General features: G+C 39.9%; 1 protein-coding gene, 2 long non-coding RNA genes and 1 pseudogene across 3 annotated transcripts; 2 read left to right on the top strand and 2 right to left on the bottom strand.

Moving 5' to 3' along the window:
• Positions 1-11,099: 11,099 nt before the first annotated feature.
• Positions 11,100-12,189, top strand: LOC131018391 (uncharacterized; annotated as a pseudogene).
• A 683-nt stretch (positions 12,190-12,872) lies between these two features.
• Positions 12,873-24,855, bottom strand: LOC131018389 (putative disease resistance RPP13-like protein 3). Its single transcript, XM_057947117.1, has 5 exons — positions 24,704-24,855; positions 22,962-23,399; positions 17,169-17,418; positions 13,942-14,197; positions 12,873-13,780 (listed from the first exon to the last, which is right to left on the bottom strand). Exons 1-5 carry the CDS (start codon positions 24,853-24,855, stop codon positions 12,873-12,875), a joined length of 2,004 nt encoding a protein of 667 aa, XP_057803100.1.
• On the bottom strand, positions 18,335-19,961 carry LOC131017658 (uncharacterized). Its single transcript, XR_009099753.1, has 2 exons — positions 19,083-19,961; positions 18,335-18,709 (listed from the first exon to the last, which is right to left on the bottom strand). It is a non-coding gene; the product is annotated as an uncharacterized LOC131017658 (long non-coding RNA).
• LOC131017732 (uncharacterized) lies at positions 20,152-21,252 on the top strand. The gene is made up of 2 exons (XR_009099832.1): positions 20,152-20,479; positions 21,038-21,252. It is a non-coding gene; the product is annotated as an uncharacterized LOC131017732 (long non-coding RNA).

Below are 24,855 nucleotides of genomic sequence, written 5' to 3'. Positions count from 1 at the left end.
TTATAGGAAGAATACTACCTGCTTGCGTGCTGTGATAACTGTGTTAGGAAATTAGACGCAACATTTTGGATATCGACCGATATGAAACGAGAAAAATAAATGACACCGATATTTTTAACGTGGTTCGGCCAAACTGCCTACGTCCACGGACCCACACCAATATATTAGAGAATCTCAAAAGGAGGAGTACAACAAAATTACCACACTGTATTTTGTATCTGCCTACGCAGAGGCTATCTCTCAACTCACTTTTATCACTCGTGTATAACTTCCACACTGAAGTTTTCTCTCACAAGATTTTTCTCTCTCTATTTCTCTCTCTATCTTTCTTAGCTGAAAGCTTTGTTTGATAGTTGTTTGGTGTGGTGTGTTGCTGCTGCGAGGAAGGATTTTATAGGGGATGAGAGGTGGTAGGTGGCAGATGGTGGTAGGTGGCAAAGAGTGGGAGGTGGTAGGTGGCTTACCTACTTCCATTTTTTAGTAACAATCTCCCACTTGAAGACTGATTTCAATCTGTCTTCACACCTCGATCAACGCAACAGCCTTTCTGTCTTTGTCATTCTAGCAAACCAATTGAAGCTGAGCACAACTTCAATTTATCAATGGTTACTGCCTTTGTAAGCATGTCGGCTGGATTTTGAGCTCCTTGGATCTTTTCAAGTATTAACACCTCATCCTCCAACAGAGATCTGATGAAATGATAACGAAGTCCAATATGCTTCGTTCTAGAATGAAATGCTGAATTCTTTGCCAGATGTATCGCACTCTGACTATCGCTGTGCAAGACATTCTTCGTCTGATCAAAACCCAATTCTGCCAACAACCCTTGTAACCAGATCATTTCTTTGCTAGCCTCGGTGATTGCCACGTACTCTGCTTCTGTAGTGGATAAAGTAACAATCTTTTGTATCTGCGAGATCCAACTAACAGCAGTCGTGCCAACAGTAAAGACATAACCGGTAGTGCTTCTCCTGCGATCTACCTCACCGGCAAAATCTGCATCTACAAAACCTTGTAGTGCTACATCACCTCGTCGAAAGCATAAGCATCTATCAGTAGATCCACGTAGATATCTCAATATCCATTTTACTGCTTCCCAATGCTGCTTTCCTGGATTTGCCATAAATCTGCTCACAACTCCCACTGCATGAGCGATATCTGGTCTAGTACAGACCATGGCATACATCAGACTTCCAATGGCTGAGGCGTAAGGAATTTTAGCCATGAAGTCTCTTTCCTCCTTAGTCTTTGGAGAGTGCTCTTTGGATAGGCGGAAATGGTTAGCTAATGCTGAGCTAACCGGCTTAGCACTGCTCATGTTGAATCTTTGCAAGATTCGATTGACGTAGTTGGCCTGAGACAACTGCAAAACACCTTTTTGCTTGTCTCTGTAGATTCTCATCCCGAGAATTTGCTTTGCTTCTCCTAAGTCCTTCATCTCGAACTCCGCTGAAAGCTGTCTTTTCAACTTCTTGATTTCGTTCAAGTCTGAGCCGGCTACTAACATGTCATCAACATAAAGTAGCAAGATGATATAGCTGGACTCGAACCTCTTGAAGTAACAACAATGGTCAGCATTGCACTTCATGAAGCCATTTTTCTGCATGAATCCATCAAACTTCTTGTACCATTGCTTTGGAGCTTGCTTCAAGCCATACAGGCTCTTTTTCAACTTGCACACCAGCTTCTCCTTTCCTTTGACAGAGAATCCATCTGGTTGTTGCATGTATATTTCCTCCTCTAAGTCACCATTGAGGAAAGCAGTTTTCACATCTAACTGCTCTAGATGCAAGTCCTCCGTTGCGACAATACTCAGGACCGACCGGATTGTTGTCAACTTTACAACCGGAGCAAAGATATCTGTGTAGTCAATTCCTTCTTCCTGTTGGAAACCTTTGACTACCAATCTTACCTTATATCGCTTTGAACCATCATGCTCTTCTTTGATTCTGTACACCCATTTGTTGTGTAGAGCTTTCTTTCCTTTGGGCAACTCAACTAGTTCCCACGTCATATTAGAGATAAGAGATTTTATCTCTTCTTTCATTGCAAGCTCCCACTTGACAGAATCTCCGACTTGACATGCTTCTTCATAGAATTCAGGTTCACCAGCATCGGTCAGTAACATTTGATTCATGTACTTCCTGTTTGGAACATGAGGTCGAGATGACCTCCTGGGTATAGGAGTTGGAGCTGGAACTGGAGACTGTGGTGGATCAGCCTCAGAGTTGGGCTCCTCCGTCTGCAAACCTTCATCTGTTTGCTTTGATGTACTGCACTCTGCAGTATCATCTGGATCAACGTATGTTGGATCGTCACTTGTTGTGTCGGTGGACTGCACTGCATTCCTGTCCTTGTACATCACATTTTCATTGAATATGACATTCCTGCTTCGAATGACCTTCCTGTTTTTGTCATCCCAAAAACGGTACCCGAACTCATCTCCACCATATCCAATGAAAGTACATTTTAGTGATTTGGAGTCGAGCTTACTCCTGGCATTATCACTAATGTGTACATACGCGACACAACCAAATACTTTCAAGTGAGAAAGTTTAATTTCTTTGCCGCTCCAAACTTCCTCAGGTATTCTGTACTCCAATGGTACAGATGGCCCATGGTTAACGAGATATGCCGCTGTGTTGACAGCTTCTGCCCAAAATTGTGTTGGCAGTCCTGCATGTATCCTCATGCTCCTAGCTCTTTCTGTCAACGTCCGGTTCATGCGTTCTGCAACTCCATTTTGTTGTGGTGTCCCTGGCAACGTCCTTTCTAACTTGATGCCATCCTGGTAACAAAATTTCTTGAACGCCATATGTTCGTATTCTCCACCATTATCGGATCTCAACTTCTTTATCCGTAAGCCAGTTTCATTTTCCACCATGGCCTTCCACTTCTTGAACGCCTCGAACACCTCTGACTTGTGTCTCAAGAAGTAAACCCACACCTTTCTCGAGTGGTCATCGATGAAAGTCACAAAGTAAGACTTTCCGCCATTGGATGAAACTGCTGCTGGGCCCCAAACATCTGTGTGGACTAACTCAAGCTTTACTTGCTTCGGAGTTCTACCACTGGTATTGAAACTCACCCTCTTCTGCTTCCCGTAGATACAACTTTCGCAAAAGTCTATATCAACAGACTGAAGCTCTGGTAGTTTCCCTTTCGAATGCATATACTTGAGCCCTTTCTGGCTCATGTGCCCAAGTCTTTGGTGCCACAAATTTGCATTCTTCTTGCTATCAGCAACTGCAATTGTCACACACGCATTCATCGTTGTGTATAGGCTTCCAGTATCCTTGCCACGTGCAAGAATCATTGCGCCCTTAGTGATTTTCCAATAATCACCTGAGAAGTGTGTATCACATCCTTCTCTTGACAATTGCTTGACGGAGATCAAGTTCTTCCTCAACTCTGGAATGTGTCTCACGTCTTTCAATTTCCATACAGATCCATTGAGTTTGATCTGTACTTCTCCTATGCCCACCACGCTGCATGGGTGATCATCTCCGAGATATACTTCTCCGAAATTTCCCGACATGTAATTTATGAAGGAATTTCGATTCGAGGTGGCATGGAAAGATGCTCCAGAGTCTATGACCCAATACTCGGCCCTTTTCTCCATGGAACATATCAAGGCATCGCCTTCTTCTTCAGCCACAACATTGGCTTCGGTCTTTGTCTCGTTTCCCTTTGAAGGTACTTTACACTGCGTTCTGTAGTGTCCGACCTGACCACAGTTCCAACATTCAACAGACTTTGATTTGTTGGAATTCTTGTGGATCCTGGAGCTCTGCCTGCCATTCCTTGACTTGCTCCGTCCACGCCCTTGACTTCTGTTTGAGTTTCTGCCTCTGCTTTCTGCATTTAAAGCGGCACCTGAAGTGGAGACTACATCTGACTGCCTCCGGATCTCCTCGGTTAAGATCATGCTCACGACATCATCGAACTTCATTTTGGACTTACCGGCAGAGCTGCTAATGGCCGTGACTGTGCCATTCCAGCTCTCAGGTAACTGCCCAAGAATTAACAAAGCCCGGACCTCATCATCGAATTTGATGTCCACCGTGGTAAGTTGGTCCGTCACTTCGTTGAACTCGTTCAAATGTTCTCCAAATCTTCCGCTCTCCGTCATTTTCATATTGAACAATTTCTTGATCAAATGAACTTTATTTGCTGCAGACGGCTGCTCGTACATGCTGGATAAAGCTTTCATGAGAGACGCTGTTGTCTTCTCATGCTTTATGTTGAAGGCGACTGACTTTGACAAGGTCAGTCTGATTGCGCCGAGTGCTTTTCGATCAAGCACCTCCCACTCGTCGTCCTTCATATCCACTGGCTTTTCCTTCAAGGGCTTATACAGGTCCTTCTGGTACAAGTAATCCTCCATTTGCATTTTCCAAAATCCAAAATTCACACCATTGAATTTCTCCATTTTGGAAATTTTATCGTCTGTCGACATTGCTCCCACTCGATCAAAAAACACGATAATTTTCTCAAAAAATTCGTTTCTGATGTGGAGGTTCAGTTTACACTGCAACCACAGAGCATACTAAGAATTTTAAAAGAATAATTACCGTTGCGCACGAAACACTGTTCGCAAAAATTTACTATTCACGAATTCACTATTCACGTGAATAGTACCAGCGCAAGAAAAAAAATTTCGCCACCAACGTGGCTCTGATACCAGTTGTTAGGAAATTAGACGCAACATTTTGGATATCGACCGATATGAAACGAGAAAAATAAATGACACCGATATTTTTAACGTGGTTCGGCCAAACTGCCTACGTCCACGGACCCACACCAATATATTAGAGAATCTCAAAAGGAGGAGTACAACAAAATTACCACACTGTATTTTGTATCTGCCTACGCAGAGGCTATCTCTCAACTCACTTTTATCACTCGTGTATAACTTCCACACTGAAGTTTTCTCTCACAAGATTTTTCTCTCTCTATTTCTCTCTCTATCTTTCTTAGCTGAAAGCTTTGTTTGATAGTTGTTTGGTGTGGTGTGTTGCTGCTGCGAGGAAGGATTTTATAGGGGATGAGAGGTGGTAGGTGGCAGATGGTGGTAGGTGGCAAAGAGTGGGAGGTGGTAGGTGGCTTACCTACTTCCATTTTTTAGTAACAAACTGCTGGGGATGATTTATGTTTTGGATGGATATTTGCTTTGCTGTTTGGAGTTTGCAGAATGGGAAAAAATGAGATTTACGATAACTCATCGTATTTATACTCGTTTGAGTCGGTTTGATGGATTTAGCTGAGTGTAAAATTGAGAGCTGAGTGTAAAGTTGGAAGATACGTGTAGTATCAAGCTCTACGTGTTCATTCAAGGAGCTAACTTGTTCTAATGAATTTTAACTGCTAACTAAAGCTCATTAGAAAAATAACTGATTCTCTAATATAACTATGAGGCATTGGGCTTTATATTATTACATCAGCCTCTTGGCTCAAGTGATAACCATTGGCCCATCTGAACTGAATTCATATATATAATACCTTGGGCTCGATTACTCCAGCCCAAAATAACTATTGGGCTTTCTACTCTTACACAACTTTTGGCCCATTTGTCCATAATTGTTGGGCTTTTTGCATAAAATCCTATCAACCTTAAAATCATGAAATACTCGAGCTTCTATGATTTTAAAAATCTCGATATAATCTGCTCGTTAAATAACTAAGTTCAGGTTTTGCATAAAAATTGAGACTTCTCTTTCTTCTTTAAAATCATAGAAAACAATATTAATAATATATATACTGTGGTGAAAATGCTGGGTGTTACAAAACCCAAGCACCGACGCCAGCAGCAGCTTTGTTGTTCTGAAGATTTGTTTGCACGGAAGAAATCTGGTAGATTGTACTGAGGCTTACTGGGGTACTTTAGGAGCAGCAGAACAATGCTAAACTCCAAGGTTTGGATTGCGAGCATTAAGTATGCCTGTGCTGCAAAGAATCAGACGAGGTCAATCATATAAATATAAAGATCCGAAGAAGGAAATACATCCTCATAATCATATTCCAAACTACGAAAGAAGTTTATTTGCTACTGACATGAAATTTGGGATCTAGATTTAGACTGTATGCTAAAAGAAGTTAGTGTTGAGTTAAACTTGATTTGAAAAAAATAAAATTATAGAGAATTCTAGAAAAAGCTAAAAAATCTAGAAACAAGAAATTAAATAAGAAATTAAAGGAAGTAAAAGAATTGTCTAGAAGTAGAATTATCTAGACTAGTTAATTAAAGTCGGTTAAGGAAAAGTAGCCGACATTGAGTATTATATATATGTGTTGTATGAATTAGTGATAGAGTAGAGTGAAGAATTGATTCAATAAAAAATTAGTTGCTATATCTCCAAATACTCTCTCTTCAAAACTTCTATACACCCACGTCCACATATAAATAGACTCACACACACACGCTGCACTTATACACAAATTTCCTCCAATCTTATTTTAATCCTCCCACCAAACTTTTGAATTTCCAACAAAGTGGTATCAGAGCCACAAGATTCTACTTGTGGTATGGCGAATTTACAATCGTTTCAAGTCCCCATGCTCAACAAGAGCAACTTCGACAATTGGAGCATCAAGATGAAGGCGCTATTGGGAGCCCACGACGTTTGGGAGATCGTGGAGATCGGCTACGAGGAGCCGCGGGACGAGGCCGCACTATCCCAACAACAAAAGGATAGATTGCGAGACGCGAGAAAGAGAGACAAGAAGGCTCTCTGTCTCATTTATCAAGCGCTAGGGGACGATGATTTCGAGAAAATCTCGAACGCGAGCACCGCCAAAGGAGCGGAGCAAGTAAAAAAGGTACGACTTCAAACTTTAAGAGGAGAGTTTGAGTCTTTGCATATGAAAAGTCCGAGTCAATTTCGGATTATTTTTCAAGAGTCTTGGCGGTGTCTAATCAAATGAAAAGAAATAGTGAAAAATTGGAGGATGTTAGAATTATGGAGAAAATATTACGCTCACTAACTCCAAGATTTGAGCATATAGTAATCACAATTGAAGAAACTAAAAATTTGGAGGAGATGACGATCGATCTCTTGTTGGGGTCGCTGCAAGCATATGAGGAGAAGCAAAAGAAGAAGCAAGAAATTTCAGAGCAACTTTTAAAGTTGCAACTAAGCCCGAAAGAAAAAGAAGAAGGTTCGAGCAATGGCCATGGACAATTCGGGAGAGGACGTGGTCAAGGTCAAGATCGAGGAAGAGGTCGTGGACGTGGACGAGGACGAGGAGGCTTCGTCAACAGTAGTGAAAGAAAGGAGTTTACTAGTGGTCGGGGGAGGAGCAACCCGCAGTCGAGGTACGATAAATCTTCAATAAAATGTTATAATTGCCATAAATTTGGGCACTATGCTTCTGAGTGCAGAAGTGAAAAAGTAAGGATTGAAGAGAAGGCCAATTATGCTGAAAGTACAAATCAAGATATTGGTAGTGTGCTTCTGGCATACAAAGGAGAAGCTGGAAGACAAGATGACACGTGGTACCTCGATACTGGAGCAAGCAATCACATGTGCGGAAAAAGAAATATGTTTGTGGAGCTCGATGAGTCGGTAAGTGGCAACGTCTCCTTTGGTGATGAATCTAAAATTCCAGTTAAAGGAAAAGGGAAAATTTTAATTCGCTTGAAAAATGGAAATCATGAATTTATTTCCAACGTTTATTACGTGCCCAATATGAAAAATAATATCTTGAGTTTGGGACAACTCTTAGAGAAAGGTTATGATATTCACATGAGAGATTATAACCTTTCAATAAGAGATGGCAAAAATAATCTTATTGCCAATGTGCCAATGTCTAAAAATAGAATGTTCCTATTGAATATTCGAAATGACGTGGCAAAATGCCTGAAAGCGTGTTACCAAGATAAGTCTTGGTTGTGGCATCTTCGGTTTGGGCACTTGAATTTTGGTGGATTGGAGTTGTTGTCAAAAAAAGAGATGGTGAGAGGACTACCATCCATCAAGCATCCCGATCAACTCTGCGAAGGTTGTCTACTCGGGAAGCAATTCAGAAAGCCGTTCCCAAAGGAGTCCAGCTCAAGAGCTCAAAAGCCACTGGAGTTGATTCATGCTGACGTGTGTGGGCCAATAAATCCAAGCTCCCTTGGTAAAAATAATTATTTTCTGCTCTTCAATGATGATTTTTCTAAAAAAACGTGGGTATATTTCTTGAAGCAGAAGTCGGAAGTATTGGATGCATTCAAGAAATTCAAAGCTGCCGTCGAGAAGGAGAGCGGACGACAAATCAAGGCCCTGAGGTCCGATCGAGGCGGAGAACTCACGTCAAGGGAGTTTCTAGAATTTTGCGAAGCAAATGGAATTCGGCGGCCCCTGACAGTTCCGAGATCCCCCCAACAGAACGGAGTGGCGGAAAGAAAAAACAGAACAATCATGGAGATGGTGAGGAGCATGCTAAAGACGAAGAATCTGCCTAAAGAGTTTTGGGCCGAAGCAGTGGCGTGCGCGGTGTACCTATCCAACCGATCGCCGACAAGGAGCGTGTGGGGAATGACTCCACAAGAAGCCTGGAGCGGGAGAAAGCCAGGAATTTCCCACCTAAAGGTATTTGGGAGCAAAGCCTACGTACATGTACCAGATGAGAGAAGGAAGAAGCTCGATGACAAAAGTGAAGCATTCATCTTTATCGGGTACGACTCTAACTCTAAAGGCTATAAGTTATATAATCCAAATACCAAGAAAATAGTGATAAGTCGAGACGTGGAGTTCGACGAAGAAGGAGTCTGGGATTTCAGCTCCAGCGGTGACTTCACCTACATCCCACAGTTAGAAGAACAAAGAGCAGAAGAGCAAGTTGGAGAAGTCCAACAAGAGCCAGTGACTCCACCAGCTTCACCCGTGCCAGTCACTGAAGACTCGCCACCATCTTTCTTAAATGAAAGAGCCACACCACGAGCAAGGAGTTTGGGCGAGATATATGATGATACTGAAAGGTTAGAAGATCTTACCTTATTTTACCTATTTGCTGATTGTGAGCCTGTTAGCTTTGAAGAAGTAGCAGATAGTGAAAATTGGCGAGTCGCGATGGATGAAGAGATCAAAGCCATAAAGAAGAATGATACATGGGAGCTCGTGACACTACCAAAAGGGCACAAGGCGATTGGAGTCAAGTGGGTGTATAAAGTTAAGAAGAATTCCAAGGGTGAAGTGGAAAGATATAAAGCGAGGCTCGTCGTGAAAGGATATAGTCAAAGAGCTGGAATCGATTATGATGAGGTATTTGCTCCAGTCGCTCGCTTAGAAACTATTAGACTAATACTCTCTCTTGCAGCCCAAAATAGATGGAAGATTTATCAAATGGATGTCAAGTCAGCCTTCTTGAATGGGTATATAGACAAAGAAGTCTATATCAAGCAACCAATGGGCTACGAGGTAAAAGGGCAAGAAGATAAAGTCTTGAAGTTAAAGAAAGCCCTATACGGATTAAAGCAAGCACCAAGGGCATGGAATAGCAGGATCGATAAGTACTTGGAGGAGAATGGTTTCACCAAATGCCCTCACGAGCATGCTCTCTACGTGAAAGCCAATGGAGGAGATGTCTTAATTGTGTGCTTGTATGTAGATGATTTGATTTTCACAGGAAATAATCCAAAGATGATTGAGGAGTTCAAGAAGGCCATGTCAAAGGAGTTTGGGATGACCGACATTGGGCTGATGGCATACTACCTCGGCGTGGAAGTCAAGCAACTCGAAGATGGGATCTTCATCACACAAGAAGGATACGCCAAGGAAATCCTCAAGAAGTTCAAGATGGAGGGCTGCAAAGCAATCAACACGCCAGTGGAATGCGGGATAAAATTATCCAAGAATGATGGAGGAGAAAAAGTGGACCCGACATTGTTCAAGAGCTTGGTTGGAAGTTTACGGTACTTAACTTGCACAAGGCCGGACATTCTTTATGCGACAAGACTCGTGAGTCACTATATGGAGAATCCAACCACTACGCATTTTAAGGCGGCAAAGAGAATTCTTCGCTACCTCAAAGGTACGCTCAACTACGGCCTATTCTACTCAAGTACTAATCAATATAATCTTGTCGGGTATAGTGATAGTGACTGGGCCGGAGACAATGAAGATCGAAAAAGTACAAGCGGATTCGTATTTTTCATGGGAGATACTGCTTTCACCTGGATGTCGAAGAAGCAACCCATAGTCACACTGTCAACATGTGAAGCTGAATATGTGGCTGCCACATCCAGTGTTTGCCATGCAGTTTGGCTTAGAAGCCTATTAATGGAGCTCGGATGGCCACAAAATGAGCCAACAACTATTTGCGTGGATAATAAGTCGGCAATCGCGCTCTCAAAGAATCTGGTGTTTCATAATCGAAGTAAGCATATTGACACCCGCTTCCACTACATTAGAGACTGCATCGCAAAGAAGGAGGTCTAAGTGGAGTATGTGAAATCACAAGATCAAGTTGCCGATATTTTTACCAAGCCGCTCAAGTTCGAGGATTTTGTGAAGTTCAGAATTTTGCTCGGGATGACAAATCAAGTTTAAGGGGGAGTGTTGAGTTAAACTTGATTTGAAAAAAATAAAATTATAGAGAATTCTAGAAAAAGCTAAAAAATCTAGAAACAATAAATTAAATAAGAAATTAAAGGAAGTAAAAGAATTGTCTAGAAGTAGAATTATCTAGACTAGTTAATTAAAGTCGGTTAAGGAAAAGTAGCCGACATTGAGTATTATATATATGTGTTGTATGAATTAGTGATAGAGTAGAGTGAAGAATTGATTCAATAAAAAATTAGTTGCTATATCTCCAAATACTCTCTCTTCAAAACTTCTATACACCCACGTCCACATATAAATAGACTCACACACACACACGCTGCACTTATACACAAATTTCCTCCAATCTTATTTTAATCCTCCCACCAAACTTTTGAATTTCCAACAGTTAGCCATTAGATTATCTGAACCACTAGAAGATTATTGTGCATGCATGTGTACTATTTTTAATATTACGGCGACGTTGATTTAAAAGGTTTTCGTTGAGAGTTAGTGCAGACGCTAGAATCCATGAAATGGTTACATTTTTCTGTTTCTGCTTGAGCTTTAAGAATGGCTAGCAAGATTGTTAAGTGTGTGATGAAGTCTGTGATTAAGAGTAAGGGAAATCGTTTAGAAGTGAGATGCTCGATAGAGGATGACTACATAATTGTGTCACGAACAAAAGGAAGCATCAAAATAGCATCTATTGAGATAGTAGGGAATTTGCTCACTGTTCAGAGAATTGGTAAAATTGGTATTGGTAGTGAAATTTGGCTCAAAGTTATGAAACTCGCGATTATGTAAGGCTGTGTAATTTCACGTTGTAGATAGTTCTTGCTAGAGTCGATAGGGAAAGATATTGTACACTTGAAGAGACAATTTTTGTCATTCTTATTTTTTTGGTTGATTATAAATGGTGTTCATATTGTTGTTACAGCGTGTGTTTTTACTCCCTTTTGATGGAATGAACTTTTTAATAATCTTTTTTGTGAAGTTGCCAAAATAATTAACTTTTTACCAGAGATGATATCTCTTAATCTATCATCTTTTTGTTTCTTCATCAACTTTTCTCTTTTGTTAATGATCTTATCCATAGCCTTCAGTTGCTACCTTCTTGTACGGAGCTGCACACGGTAAGGGGAGGTCGCTCGGCTACTTCAAGCAGAATGCAGATGGAAATTAGTGGGTAGGCAGCCTCCAATCCGAAACTCTGCAGTTGAAACCCGATGAGGGCCCTCCTCGTGTTGTTCCGAGGAAAGGGGTCGTTGTCGTTGGAGCCACACAGTGGGTCGAAAACTACAACGTCCCAATATTCTCGACTGATATGGCTGTTGTTCGGAGAATAGCAAAGAGAATCAGCGGCGGAGGCGGCGGGCTTCCATCCGTGCAGTCTATGGCTCTTGCTCACGGTAAAGGTATGATCGCGGTGGATTGCAACCTGTTGGATACGAGTAAAGCTGGTGGCGAGGATGTGCAGCGAGCAGTCGAGTGCCTCGCCCGGGAAGAAGGTATGGACGTCGGAGAGGGATACTATACCGATCTTTCTCAGAAGTTTATTTGCTTCTTTGACGTCGTCTATGGCGACGTGGAGGCGGGTCTCGGCGGCGGCAGTGGCGGCGGCGGCTCGAGTTGTGTGGGACGAGGGAAGCGCGGGGACTGAGGTGAATATTAGAGAGAGAGAGAGAAAAGAAAGAGAGAGAGAGAGTATTAAATTAAAGACACGTCAGCACACATTAATGACGTGTCACATACGCGTGGCGCCAAAAGGCGCCACCTCAGATTTCCGATGGCCGAAGGTGAATTTTAAGGAAAAAATGGAACGAATGCAAAGTTCATGGTTTAAAATGTAAATTTCAAAGTCGGTACGTGTGCATAATGAAAAAGTGACTAAAGTTCGTGTATTTTCATGCAATTAACCCTTTCAAATATCATCCAATAATTAGTTCAAAAAATATATCCAAATGATAAATCTTACAACTATATAATGAAATGAAATATAAATTTACACACATAAAAAATTATTTATTAAAATAATTCTTTTTTACGTGTGAATGTATGTCATCTCTGCTAGTAAACCAATAAAAGCTTGGAAACAATTGTCAAACAGTATCCGGAGGAGCTAGTTGATAGAAACCTCATTTTAGTTAATGAGTTGGGGACACTTGGGAATATAAATTAATTAAGCATTGCAAAATATCCCAAAGTTCTAATCCATCTTGTCAGATATGGGACTAACCTTACATTTTTTAAAGTAAATTCCTTTCAACCCCTTCTCTGATTTCACAAGCCACGGTTCTTCTTCAATGAACCCTAATACCTTGGCCTGCTCAATTCATTACTGAATCACCAATCAGTTGTACCTGAATCGCCAATTATTTCCACATAAGCAACACTGGAGATCTTCTGGGAATCTTCACCTTGTAGCATACTTGCAATCTTTTTGCTCGCCACAATCTTCAACTCTTCAAGGTTCCTCGTCATCTCTTCCGGCAGCCTCTCCAATGATGAGCACCGGTTGATCTCCAGCCGCCTGAGCTCCGGCATTGCACCTTCCTCCACTAGCATGCTCTCTAGTCTGCTCAAAGAATGCAAAATGAGGACTTTAAGCGCGGGAAATCCGGTACGTGAGATCACCATCCCCGCGCCCTCATACGCGCTTTTTAGCTTGAGGTGCGACAGCTTGGGCAGGCTCTGCAGCAAGGGCATGGCGTCTTCTTTGAGTCGACACCAATCCAAAGTCAGATGAGAGAGATTCAGAGGGAAGACGGAGGGCAAAAGGGGTATCTCGCCGTGAAGCTTTAGCCGCGTGATGCGACGCAGGGAGTAAAGCATGTCAAGATTTAGGGTTTTACAGTACTTCAACTTGAGATGCACAAGATTCTCCATCTCCTCAAGTATATTGAATAGCAGCCATGAATCTGAGATTCGAAATAGATTTATGCCTAGCTCGGAAAGATTGGTCATATGTAAAACTTTGTGGATGTTTGAATCGTAGAAATTGATGACATAGCTCAGTTTCTGGAGAAATTTCAGACTAGAGATCTCCGGAGGCTTCCCGAAATAGAATGAGGACGCATACAGGCAGCGCAGACGGTGCATTTTTCCTAAAATGTCTGAAAATTCGATGTACACTAATCCTCGTATATCAAGAACCTCGAGGTTAACGAGCCTAGGCAGCCAGTTTGGGATATACTGAATGTTTGTGTTTCTTACACTCAGGTACCTCAATCCGATCAATGCACATATTGAAACTGGTAAGATAAGAATAAGAATGATGTTGTGAAGAGATAAGGCTGGCCCCCACGGACCAATAGGGTGCGGACCTGTTTGTTTCCATAAATGGAATCTCTGAACCTCCCCTGACTGCAGTCACGATGGCGGGGCTTGTGTGAAGAAGATTCTACGGACTTGCCATCTGCGCTTAGGATCTCGAATCTTATTTCCTCCTCTGCTTTTTTGATGGATAGGTCTCGGACAAGATCGTGCATAACACAACTCTTTATACAATCATCAAAGGATATGTCCTTGATTTGTACCATGTTTCGATCGATCAGCTCTTCCAGATAAGCCATCGCTGTTTCCTCCATTGTTTTCCCTCCTTCTTCAGGGATGATCCCTTCCGAAATCCACACATCTATGAGTTTTCGGGTGTTGATCGTGTCTCCCACCTTGAAGAAGCCCAGAAAAAGGAAGCACGATTTCAGTTCTGGAGACAGATCTTGGTAGCTTAGCTCCAGCATTACTTGCATGGTGCTGTTGTTGCTTCTATTTAGATGAGATTCCATTTCTTCTAGAACTTTCTCCCATCACTACAAGAATTATGGTCATAGATGACGCATTATAGACGACACGCAATGAAAAATGTTGTCTATATGTCAATAGACGACAGGTTTCCTCTTGTGTGTTGTCTATGACCGAGCTTTTACACGACAAACGACAAAGCACGTCGTCTATTATATGAATAGACGACAAGAGATGGGCGCGCGTCGTCTATAATATGCGGTCATAGACGACGCGCGACCGCCGTGTCGTCTATTCATATACTCCCTCCGTCCACTAATTCATGACCTAAGGAGCAAAACACGAGTTTTAAGAAAAATTGTATTTTTATTAGTTGAGTGGAGAAATGGACCCACAATTAATGTATTGTTTATTAGTTGAGTGGAGAAAAAGTGTATTGTTTTGGGACCCACCAATTAAATATAAATAAAAACTTACTGAAAATGGATAGGCCTTGAGTTGGTGGACGTCCCAAAAAGGAAAGAAGGCCTTGAATTAGTGGACGGAGGGAGTAAAAGACAACGCATTCGAGGACGACGCGTTTGAGCACCGTGTCGTCTATGTGCATGCTGAGGACGCTAATACACGACGTGGGAAGACGCGTGTCGTCTTTAATCCAATAGACGACGTGCAAGCTGCGCGTCGTGAGTTAGAAATGTTAAATTAGGTTTAGGTGTTTCACACTCACTCGCGCCGCCGCTCTGCAAATCTCGTGAGTTTGAAATTTCAAACAAAATCTCCGCCGTCCGTCACTGTCGCAGCCACCGTCCGTCGCACCAACCACTGTCGCACCCACCGGCGCTTCACCCACCGCACCACCTGACGCCTCACCCCCCTCGTCGATCGATTTTGCCGCCCATCTCCGCCTCGGCAAATGGATTAGGCGAAGCCCTTGCCGCCGCCGTGAAGAGCCACCACCGCGAGGCCCTTGCCGCGATATTGTGCTGCCCATCTCCGCCCCAGAGACGTTCCCAAAGCTGCCGGATTGATTTTATTCGGAGGGCTGAGCTCCAGGTTTCACGTGCCTTCTCCATTCTCCGGCCCGCTCAAGCTCGCCCTTCTCCATTCTTCTCCAACTATTGATCGATTCTTCTCCATTCTTCTCCACTCCGGTGCGTTTCATAAATTTATTGATCGATTATTTGCTGAAAGGGAACTCCTAATTACCAATTTGTTTTTCTATTTATGTAAGTTAGGATTTTCGATCAGTTTGGGATTATGTGTGATTTTGGTCCAACAACGCAAACAACATTTTGGGCTATTCAGTGTAAAATGTCTGAAAAATAATTACATTGCTGCTTTTCTCTGCAATTGCTGCAGTGAATCTTGAGTTTCGACACATACAAAATTCTGGGGATACAAACAAAACAGAAGATCTATAACAAAACAAGAGGTAGAAGAAGAAGAAGAAGCTCCAAGTAGGTTATAATCTTCACTCATTAATTTTTTGTATCTTAATTTTCTTGGAATCAACCAACCAACTCGGATTCATTCCTTTACAGTGTGTGCTTAATTAACTTTGATCAGTGTGTAGTACTTTGTTATACTATGCTTTAATTCATCACTTGCTCTTGTACTTATATTACTCTTATGTATGGCTCTATCATGATTCAAAATACTGATGTGTGGCTGTGTGCCTTTAGGTACTTGTTGTTTCAAATGGAGTGGTATTATATTTTGTCTTAGTATAAAGAGTGGAGAAATTGATACTTATTGGAGTTCACCACAATATTATAATGATGATCTTCATCAAGTTTCATCAAGTTTCTGATAGTTGATGTTATTTAGCTAGGATGCTTATTTCCTTTCTTCCTTTTTTTTTTTTGGAATCAACGATTTTTTCCGAGGATTTGTTACAATTCTATGTTTTGGTTGTGTTGGCATTTTTATTTTTATTTTTATTTTTTTGGATTTATGATATGATGATTTCTTTAGATTGCACTTAATTTGGTTGCGAATATAGGAGTATTATTTAAGGTGATGAAAGGTGGCAGTTAATCATTTGACAAAATATAAAATTTGTAGTAATTATTTTAGTTATAAAATAGTGAGTAGTGATATAAAATGGAAAGTAAGAATCTAATTAAATAATCTCAACTTAATAATATTAACTAAAAACTGAAAAACAATAATATTCTCATGATACAGATGCAATCTATGCTTTATTGTAGTTTGATTTTTAACTTAATCCAGTCGTAGTGAAATTTGAGCTTAATAAATGAAATTTGATTTTTAACACCATTTAGTTTTAACATAAAATAGATGGAGCACATTTTTATATTTTCATTTAATTATGTTTTGAATAAAATATGTAATATGGTCTTGAATAAAGATGATGTATGAATCTAAAAAATAGATTTAAAATGAACAAGTTATAATAATTTAAATTTCTAACATATTAAATAATTTATATTTTTAAGTAATGATATTTTACTTGAAACTATGAACCATATTTTTCATATTTTTAATTGAGTAAAGATATTGATTTGTATTTAAATTGATAGGCAATTAATCTATACTTTCTTAAATAGGTGTTGGTGTTTCGTTAAATTGTGGGAGGAATTTCAGAAAGTGTTTATTCATCCATTTGGAAGAGAATCGACAAGAAAGGGATAAGCTTCAACGGTGAGTTTGCTATATCTTGCTTTTATTTTTTCACCATGGTTCAAATGGCAACCATGGTTATTTCATAGATATAAGCATGTATCTAGGTTATTTTTGCACCATGGTTCAAATGGCAGCCATGGTTATGTAAACACTGTAGATAAGCATGTATCTAGGTAGTTGATATGGAGAATAGGTTGGGGAATGGCTCGTTCCATTCCATTTGTTGCTGTGGTGATGCATTCAGTCTTGGACCTTCTCTGCTACCAAGGTGATTGCTAATGGAAGGCCGTCGCATTTGTTCAATATTTGCCTTCCTATATCCTCCAAATCTTGATCTACACCTTTTCCATCAGATACGGTGTTCAGGAATAAGATCCAGCTTTCATCTGAGTCTAAACATTTCATCGTATGAACATATCCATAGTCGTCTTCAGGTTGAGGAGTATGCATTGTAAGCAGAAACCTACTACTTGTACCTGTCCAACGAAAACTAGTGTGGTAAGTAATAGCAAGCGACAATTACGTGCAACTCAATCAGAAAGACGTACGCTTTCAATGATACTAAAAAAACATGTAAGGTGCCCAACTAATCTATCTATACTTATTATAAAAGAAATGAGATTCAGAATTAAATATAATTCATAATATTATACGTACTCTCTACGTCCCACGAATCTTGAGTCACTTCTTTTCGGCACAGAAATTAAGGAGTTGAAGATTAGTGTTTTAAGTGTGTAGATAATAAAGTATAAAAGTGATTAGGTAAGTGTGTAGGTAATAAAGTGGAAAAGTGATAAAGTAGAAAAGTACACAATTAGTTAAGATAAGTTTAATTAGAACCCCTTATTTTTTCCATAATTCTTACTATATATAGAAATGACTCAAGATTCGTGGAACAGATGGAGTAATAAATTTTTTTTTTATAAAAAATATTTTTAAAATAATAAATATAAGTATGAGACACAATGGGACACATAAAATTGTGGGACACTGAATCTTATCTCTAAAAGAAATGAGATTCAGTGTAAAATAGCCTTATTTTACAAGTTTGGTTTGCCTATTTTAATAAATTGTAGCAACCCACCCTTTTTGGTTATAGATTAAAGCCAGTAAATACAATTATTATGTGTTACGCTTCCAACCATGATATATATATATTTTTTAATGCCTTTTAGCTTCGGGTGAGATACTGTGAACCAATTATAGAGCAAGTTAATAATTGTGCTCTTTTGATTAATAACTGACTTAGCAAAGTCATGTTATTACTTTATATGCAATATATATATTATTAATTTTACTTGAAGTCGTGATTTAATTTCGACTTATGAGATGTGTTAAATTGGATATTTAACTTATGGAGATTCTATGCGAATAATATTAGCAAAACACGAAAGCTAGTTTTACATGCCAATACGCGATTAATCAAGAGTGGAGGATTTTAATTATGTATCATCCCATCAAAACCATATTTACCATCATCAATCTTTTACTACTAACTATACACAAAAGCAAGGAGATGAGTTCAAGTACAACTACAAGCTATTCTGCAACCACCTTTTTAGCCAAGGCCATCCCTTCTCGGCCAAGGCCATCCCCTGGTATAGTAGCAGGTCAATCAGTCACTCACCTTTCATTTCAAACTCAATAACAACAACTCTACTCTTTATATTCAGCCAACAGTCGTCCTTACTTCTTTAAGCATCAAGAGCTTGAGAGAGTTGTCTAGCTGCTGCAAAACTTCGAAGAGGTAAGATTGGCTTAGCCTTATCCATTTTTTTTCTTCTTAGTTCTCCCTGCATTGTTAAAGAAAAACAAGATATGTGACTCTTTTTCAGCCATTTTCAAATTAAACTCAAAAGCTTCAACAGCCACCCAAACACAAAGCAATCACAGGTAATTCCTATCTCAGTTGCTCTCTTGATGTCATATGCTTCACACCCCAACAAGACACATGTTCAGTTATTAGAAATGCATAGTATGAGATTAATGGCATAATCTTTTATTTCATAAGAATCTACATGCTATATTCTTTTTACGCGAGCCACAAGCAATGAGAATTCATATGATACAGAAGCAATCAACACCTAGATTAATTTCTTGCCTTCACAATAGACTATTCAACTGGGGAACGAAAACTAGAAACGAAAACTAGAATAAAGACCTTACCTTGCTTAACTAAGTTCTAGAACCCAAGTCTGGAACCAAGCCGGGAGAGCTAGGCTCGTGTTTAGGTGTGGGGCTGAGAAGCGATGACTGCCCTGCTTTGTCGAGGTACCGGAGCCGTAGACGATCGCGACATATCTGGAGGACGTGCACGACGATGCTTCATAAAAAATCGAGAGCCGACGCTAACTCTTGAAGGCATGTAGCGGAGGCGAATCTGCGTGCTTGCTGCTCGCCGGACCAAACCAGAGAGGGGCTACGATGCGGCGGCCTCGCCGACTCACAGACAGCAGGAGCGGTAGTGTATGACAAAAATAGAGCTCGGTTGGGGCACCTGGCGAGAAACAGAGCGGCGGGAGGAGAGGAACTCCGACGCGAAGGCGTCGACCTGCGCCGGAGAGAAGGACGCAGCCGCTCGCCGGATTTATAAGAAGGCAGCGGCGGACTGCTCATCCCTTTTGCCTCAATCGAGAAGGATGAGGGAGGAGAGGTGAGCAGACGATGGGAGCAGCGCCAGTGGCCGGCCGCGGCCTCGCCGGTACTCCAATGACTTGATGCCGGCTTCGCCGGAAAGAGAACCGCGGCGGCGTATCTGCTGTAAAGGAGAGACTCGGAGGCGATTTGAAGGAAAGAACTAGGGCTCAATCCTTGAAATTGAGCGTGTAACTTGGAGTGAGAAATTGAAAAGGGTGAAGGGAGAGAGATGAATGGACGAGGAGAAGAAGGCGCGGCTCGCCGGATTCAGCCACGGCGGTGGCGCTAATTGGAGCGGATCGAGAGAGAGATGTGAGTTTTCAGATTTGAGAATTGAGAGGAAAAATGGAGACAGCGTGCTTGAGGAGAAGGACGAATTGGGCTGCTTCCTATATTCTTGATGGGCCGATATTTAGGATGAGAGTTTATTAAAGAATAGACTGAATTTATTCCTTTTAAGTGGACTGGATCCATGGGCTCCTCCCTATTCATTTTCAGTTGGGCTGACTTTATAAAGAATGGGCTAGATATATTTTAATGCTTGGGCCCTGGAGTTATTATATTTCAGCCTCCTTATTTATTATTTTATTTAAGCCCGATTGAGGACCGGTCTAGATTAATAGACCAATTAGACTCAATTGCTTCTAATAAGGGATTAATTAAGGTTATTAATCCAACATTATGGTAGAGCCCTAAATCCTAAATCTTATATCCTATAGCCTGGATTAAAGATAGAAATTTTGGGATTTTTATTTCTAAATAATAATTACTTGAATAAGAGTAATGCATTGTTAAATTACGCATTCTCATTAATTGAGAATTTCTCTCGAGTCAATGTCTCATTTTATATTCTCGTAATAAAGGTCAAGCGCGAGAGTGAGAGCTACACAAGGAATCACAGCGCCTTAACAAATCTTTATTATCAGGTGGGCATTTCTTACTTGCAAAATAAAATGCTATTTGAGAACTATCAAAGTTTTTATGCTTCAAAAATGCAAATTAGATTTTTAAATGGTTTATGCTTTATTACGCTTAAATAATTTACACTTTGCTACTTATGCTTATTTGTGCCTAAATACTTTACGCTTTATTAATTTACGCTTTGTTACGCTAAAGTGATGTACGCTTTATTACGCTTAAGTGATTTACGCTTTAATGAGTTACGAGTTGATACGCTTAAGTTATTTATGCTTTGTTATACTTGAATGCTTTATGTTTGTTATTGATGCCTATGTGATGATGCTAATGACTTTGAATCCTGAGCGGATAGCTCTCCTAGTACAATTTATGTACACAACGCGACCGTGAGTCAATGAGAGGGTTGGCCGGTCAAACGTTCGTTGAGGGAGGCCTTCCTCAACGGTACGATGCTAGCGTCTGTTGGGGGAGGCCTCCCTCAACAGTACGATGTCGTGTCCTCTGAGGGAGGCCTCCCTCACGGCGCGATGCCTGTGTTCGTTGAGTGTGCAGGTTGAGCTGTGCAGGTTGAGCTGTGATGGACGATGAAGTGTTGTTGAGTGGAGCTTTTGTCGAACTTAAATTAGGCTCAGAAAGGATATATGTCTGCATACATGTATCTCAGTTATGTCTTCCGCTGCAAACACTGATTATGTTTTAGTCAAGTTTATAACTATGCCAATTACTCTTCAAGAAATATCTAACGCTTACTCGGGTTCATCGAGTATCCTTTTTAATTATATGCGTCAATCCTTCAATGTCTATAATCGAGTTATGAATGAGTCAAATGTGCCCTTTCTAACCCCGCTTCTTAAATCCCTTCCCTAGTCACGATTTCCCGGTTTAGTTATCTTTAGTTAAGGCCGGTCGTGACATAAATTTCAATCTACTTTAAAGGCAATAATGTAATCTATTATTATTATTACTCTCTCGGTCTACCAAAAGTTTGACACTTTTGGTAGTCAGAGTATTAATAAAATTGGTGGTAATTATTTTGCAGTGCAAAAAAGGTTCCACCAATTTTTGAAATGAGTTGTTGAGAATGATTTAAGATATTTTTTTTTTGTAAAGAATGGGGTATTTGTGAGAATAAAAGATGAGGAAAAAATGTGAGCCCATGTTCAGAAAAAGAAAGTATCATACTTTTGGTGAACACCCAAAATTGTAAAAGTGTCATACATTGCGTGGACGAATGGAGTATTATTATTATTATTATTATTATTATTATTATTATTATTATTATACAAGAATATATCTCACTCCAATCACATTTCTAAATAAGTTTGAACTCTTAAAATTCTATCTATCACCTGTAGATATTATTTTATACTATAATTTTACAATAGCTAGTATATATTAGGGGTAATTGCCCCTAAATACATTACCTTTCCACATTTTCTGGAATTGCACATCACCTTTAAAATCCGCCTCATAATACATAACCTTTCTTTTTCTTCTGGAATTGCACATGGTCAGCTAACCACCAACCGGAAAAATGACGTGGATGCCGGAACGCCACATATACACGCCGAAAAAAAAATTAATTGATGTGGCAGCTATGTAGAAAATTATAATTTTTTTTTTGCTATTAAATTCAAATTTTCAAAATATAGAATTAAGACATTAATTTCTCAAATCCTCAATTTTCCCCTAAATTCCCTGGTTGTACAATTTCCCCATTCGCAACAAATTGTCGAACGGACAGATCTTTATCGGCTTGCGCTGAACCCGATGGTTGCCCTCCTGACATCGCTGATCGCAACCTTCCATCACTAAATCCCACGAAAACAACAATTTCTCATCAGCCTTGTAGTTCTACTATAATCAACAACACGACAACGATAAATGCATTTAAACCAGTCAAAAAAAGATTATATCAACTAAGTTTTCAGCATAGTAGGTCCTGGATAGAGAAAGCAACCCACGCTGGAGCCGCCGGTTCGTGTTGGTGTAATCGCTAGAGCAAGTGTAATCGCCGGAGCTGGAGCCTCTCTTGGTTTTAGTGTAATCGCTGGAGCTAGGGCAATGTGGAGCAGATCGAAATTCAAGTCTAAACGCTAAGGTAATCATAAAATGGGGGAAATTGTAAAACTAGGGAATTTAGGGGAAAATTGGAGATTTGGAAAATTAATACCTTAATTCTATATTCTGGAAATTTGAATTTAATAGCAAAAAAAATTATAATTTCCTACATGGCTACCACATCAATTAATTTTTGTTTTCGGCGTGTATATGTGGCGTTTCCGGCATCCACGTTATTTTTTCGGTTGGTGGTTGGTTGACCATGTGCAATTCCAGAAGAAAGAAAAAGGTTATGTATTATGAGGCGGATTTTAAAGGTGATGTGCAATTCCAGAAAATGAAAAAATGTAATGTATTTAGGGGCAATTACCCCTATATATTATGTAAAAGTTGTAAATTTGATCACATTAGTATATATTAAAAACTAACAATTGTAATAATCTCTGGTGCGCGTCGTCCCACATATCATCCAGAACTATGAAATATCGTTTGCCCTCCAGCCGTTTGTGAAGCTTTTGTTGAAGCTCCGACACTGTTAATCTCTCCGAAATATACAATTGGAATTTATCCGTTTCTCCAAACTTAACCAGCAAATATAGCTCCTTGATTATGTCTCTTGGACTGAGTTCCTTAGAAGCCACAACCCAAGCACGCCGCTCAAATCGATCAGCCACTGCCGCGTGGTTATATAAAGCCCTGGCAAGCGTAGACTTCCTGGTACCGCCCGCGCCTACTATGGCGGAGATGGAAAGGTTCTCTCCCCCATCCAAGATTGCCTTCTCAAGCAGCAGCTCTATGTCTTTCTCCATGCCCACCACCTGTTTGTCTTTTTGCCGTTGAGCCAATCTTCGTGATGACTCGCTAGGCCTGAAATCCAATCAAATCACTACAAACTGTAGAGTCTATGTAAATATTTAAAGCAAACTAGAGTCATTCGACCTCGAACTCTAAAATAACATATGAAAATTATAAGTATAAACATAACACATTCCACCACAAATAATCAGCTCTAGTTATTGAAACAAATTCAAATACAAAATTTTAAGAGTGATTTTTAAAATGTCCACTTTCATATTGTAAAATTAAAAATTGTCCACTAAGATAAAAATATTAAAAAATGGTCAGTGTTACCAAAATACCCTTCACATTTTTTTTGAGGGGAAATACCCTTCACATTAAAAATTAAAAAAATGTCCACTTCATTTTACCCTTTAAACATCACCTCTTTAAAAAATCCCGCAATTCACAATCAGTGTGAATTCACAATTCACAACCAGAATTTTTTGTTTGTGAATTTACAACCAATCGAATTCACAGCCAAAATTAATTCATAACCAAAAAAATTTGGTTGTGAATTCACAACCAGAATTTTTTGGTTGTGAATTCACAACCAGTCGAATTCACAAACAAAATTTAATTCACAACCAGAATTTATTTTGGTTGTGAATTCACAACCAGAATTTAATTCACAACAAGAATTTATTTTGGTTGTGAATTCAAGTAGTTGTGAATTTGAATTTTTAAAGTTTGAATTCACGACTAAAACTAGAATTTATTTTGGTTGTAAATTCGAGTTTTAGTTGTGAATTCATAGATTTGATTGTGAATTCAACAATATTAAGTTGTGAATTCATCGAGCTGATTGTGAATTCAAGAACATTAAGTTGTGAATTCATCGAGCTGGTTGTGAATTCATAGATCTAGTTCTGAATTTAAAAACATAAATTTGTGAATTCATAGATCTGGTTATGAATTCAAGAATATTAAGTTGTGAATTAATTGATTTGATCGTAAAATCAAATTAAAATGGAGAAATAAGAAGAACATGGCGAAATAAGAGAAATATTAATTAGATTGGGTGGAATTCACCATCACACACCAATTCTACTCATCATTTTTTTAAACCACAGAAATCCCTCAAATAAAAAAAAGGAACAAACACTAACTCTTCTAAGTAAGAGTCGGCCATTCAATATGTAAATCCACATATTTAAATTAAATTTCCAACTAATTATGGATTAAACTTTGATCCTAGACAAACAACACAAAATAGTTAGACATCACACTCAAATTCAAAAAAGGCCAGACATCGTTGAAATCATCCTGGAAGGAGTTGAAGAAATCTGCATCGGCCAAGCGGTGGACGTCCAAAATTGGCCTCTTTGAGTGACAGCTGCCGCACCAAATCCTTTTCGCCACTGCTGCCGCCGCCGAATGGAGTCGAGAGTTGCGAGCTCCGCGTCTTGATCCTGAAATCACCCGGCGATTGATCATCCGCCAGCGAAATTGAGCTGCTAATCTCAGGAATCTGGACCTTCAACAT

This window comes from Salvia miltiorrhiza, chromosome 3 (genome assembly GCF_028751815.1).
Source record: "Salvia miltiorrhiza cultivar Shanhuang (shh) chromosome 3, IMPLAD_Smil_shh, whole genome shotgun sequence".
Classification (NCBI taxonomy): Eukaryota; Viridiplantae; Streptophyta; class Magnoliopsida; order Lamiales; family Lamiaceae; genus Salvia; species Salvia miltiorrhiza.
The sequence above is the reverse complement of the archived record's forward strand: the minus strand, read 5'-3'. Positions and strand labels throughout refer to the sequence as shown.

Bases quoted from the DNA above. Each gene is read 5' to 3' on its own strand.
- LOC131018389 (XM_057947117.1), bottom strand. From the start codon at position 24,855: ATGTTGAAGGTCCAGATTCCTGAGATTAGCAGCTCAATTTCGCTGGCG. The intron at 23,400-24,703 runs GTCACTCAAAGA...ATTGGATTTCAG, and splicing joins AAGGATTTGGTGCGGCAGCT to GCCTAGCGAGTCATCACGAA. The intron at 13,781-13,941 runs GCAAGTCCGTAG...TTATCTTACCAG, and splicing joins CGAGATCCTAAGCGCAGATG to TTTCAATATGTGCATTGATC.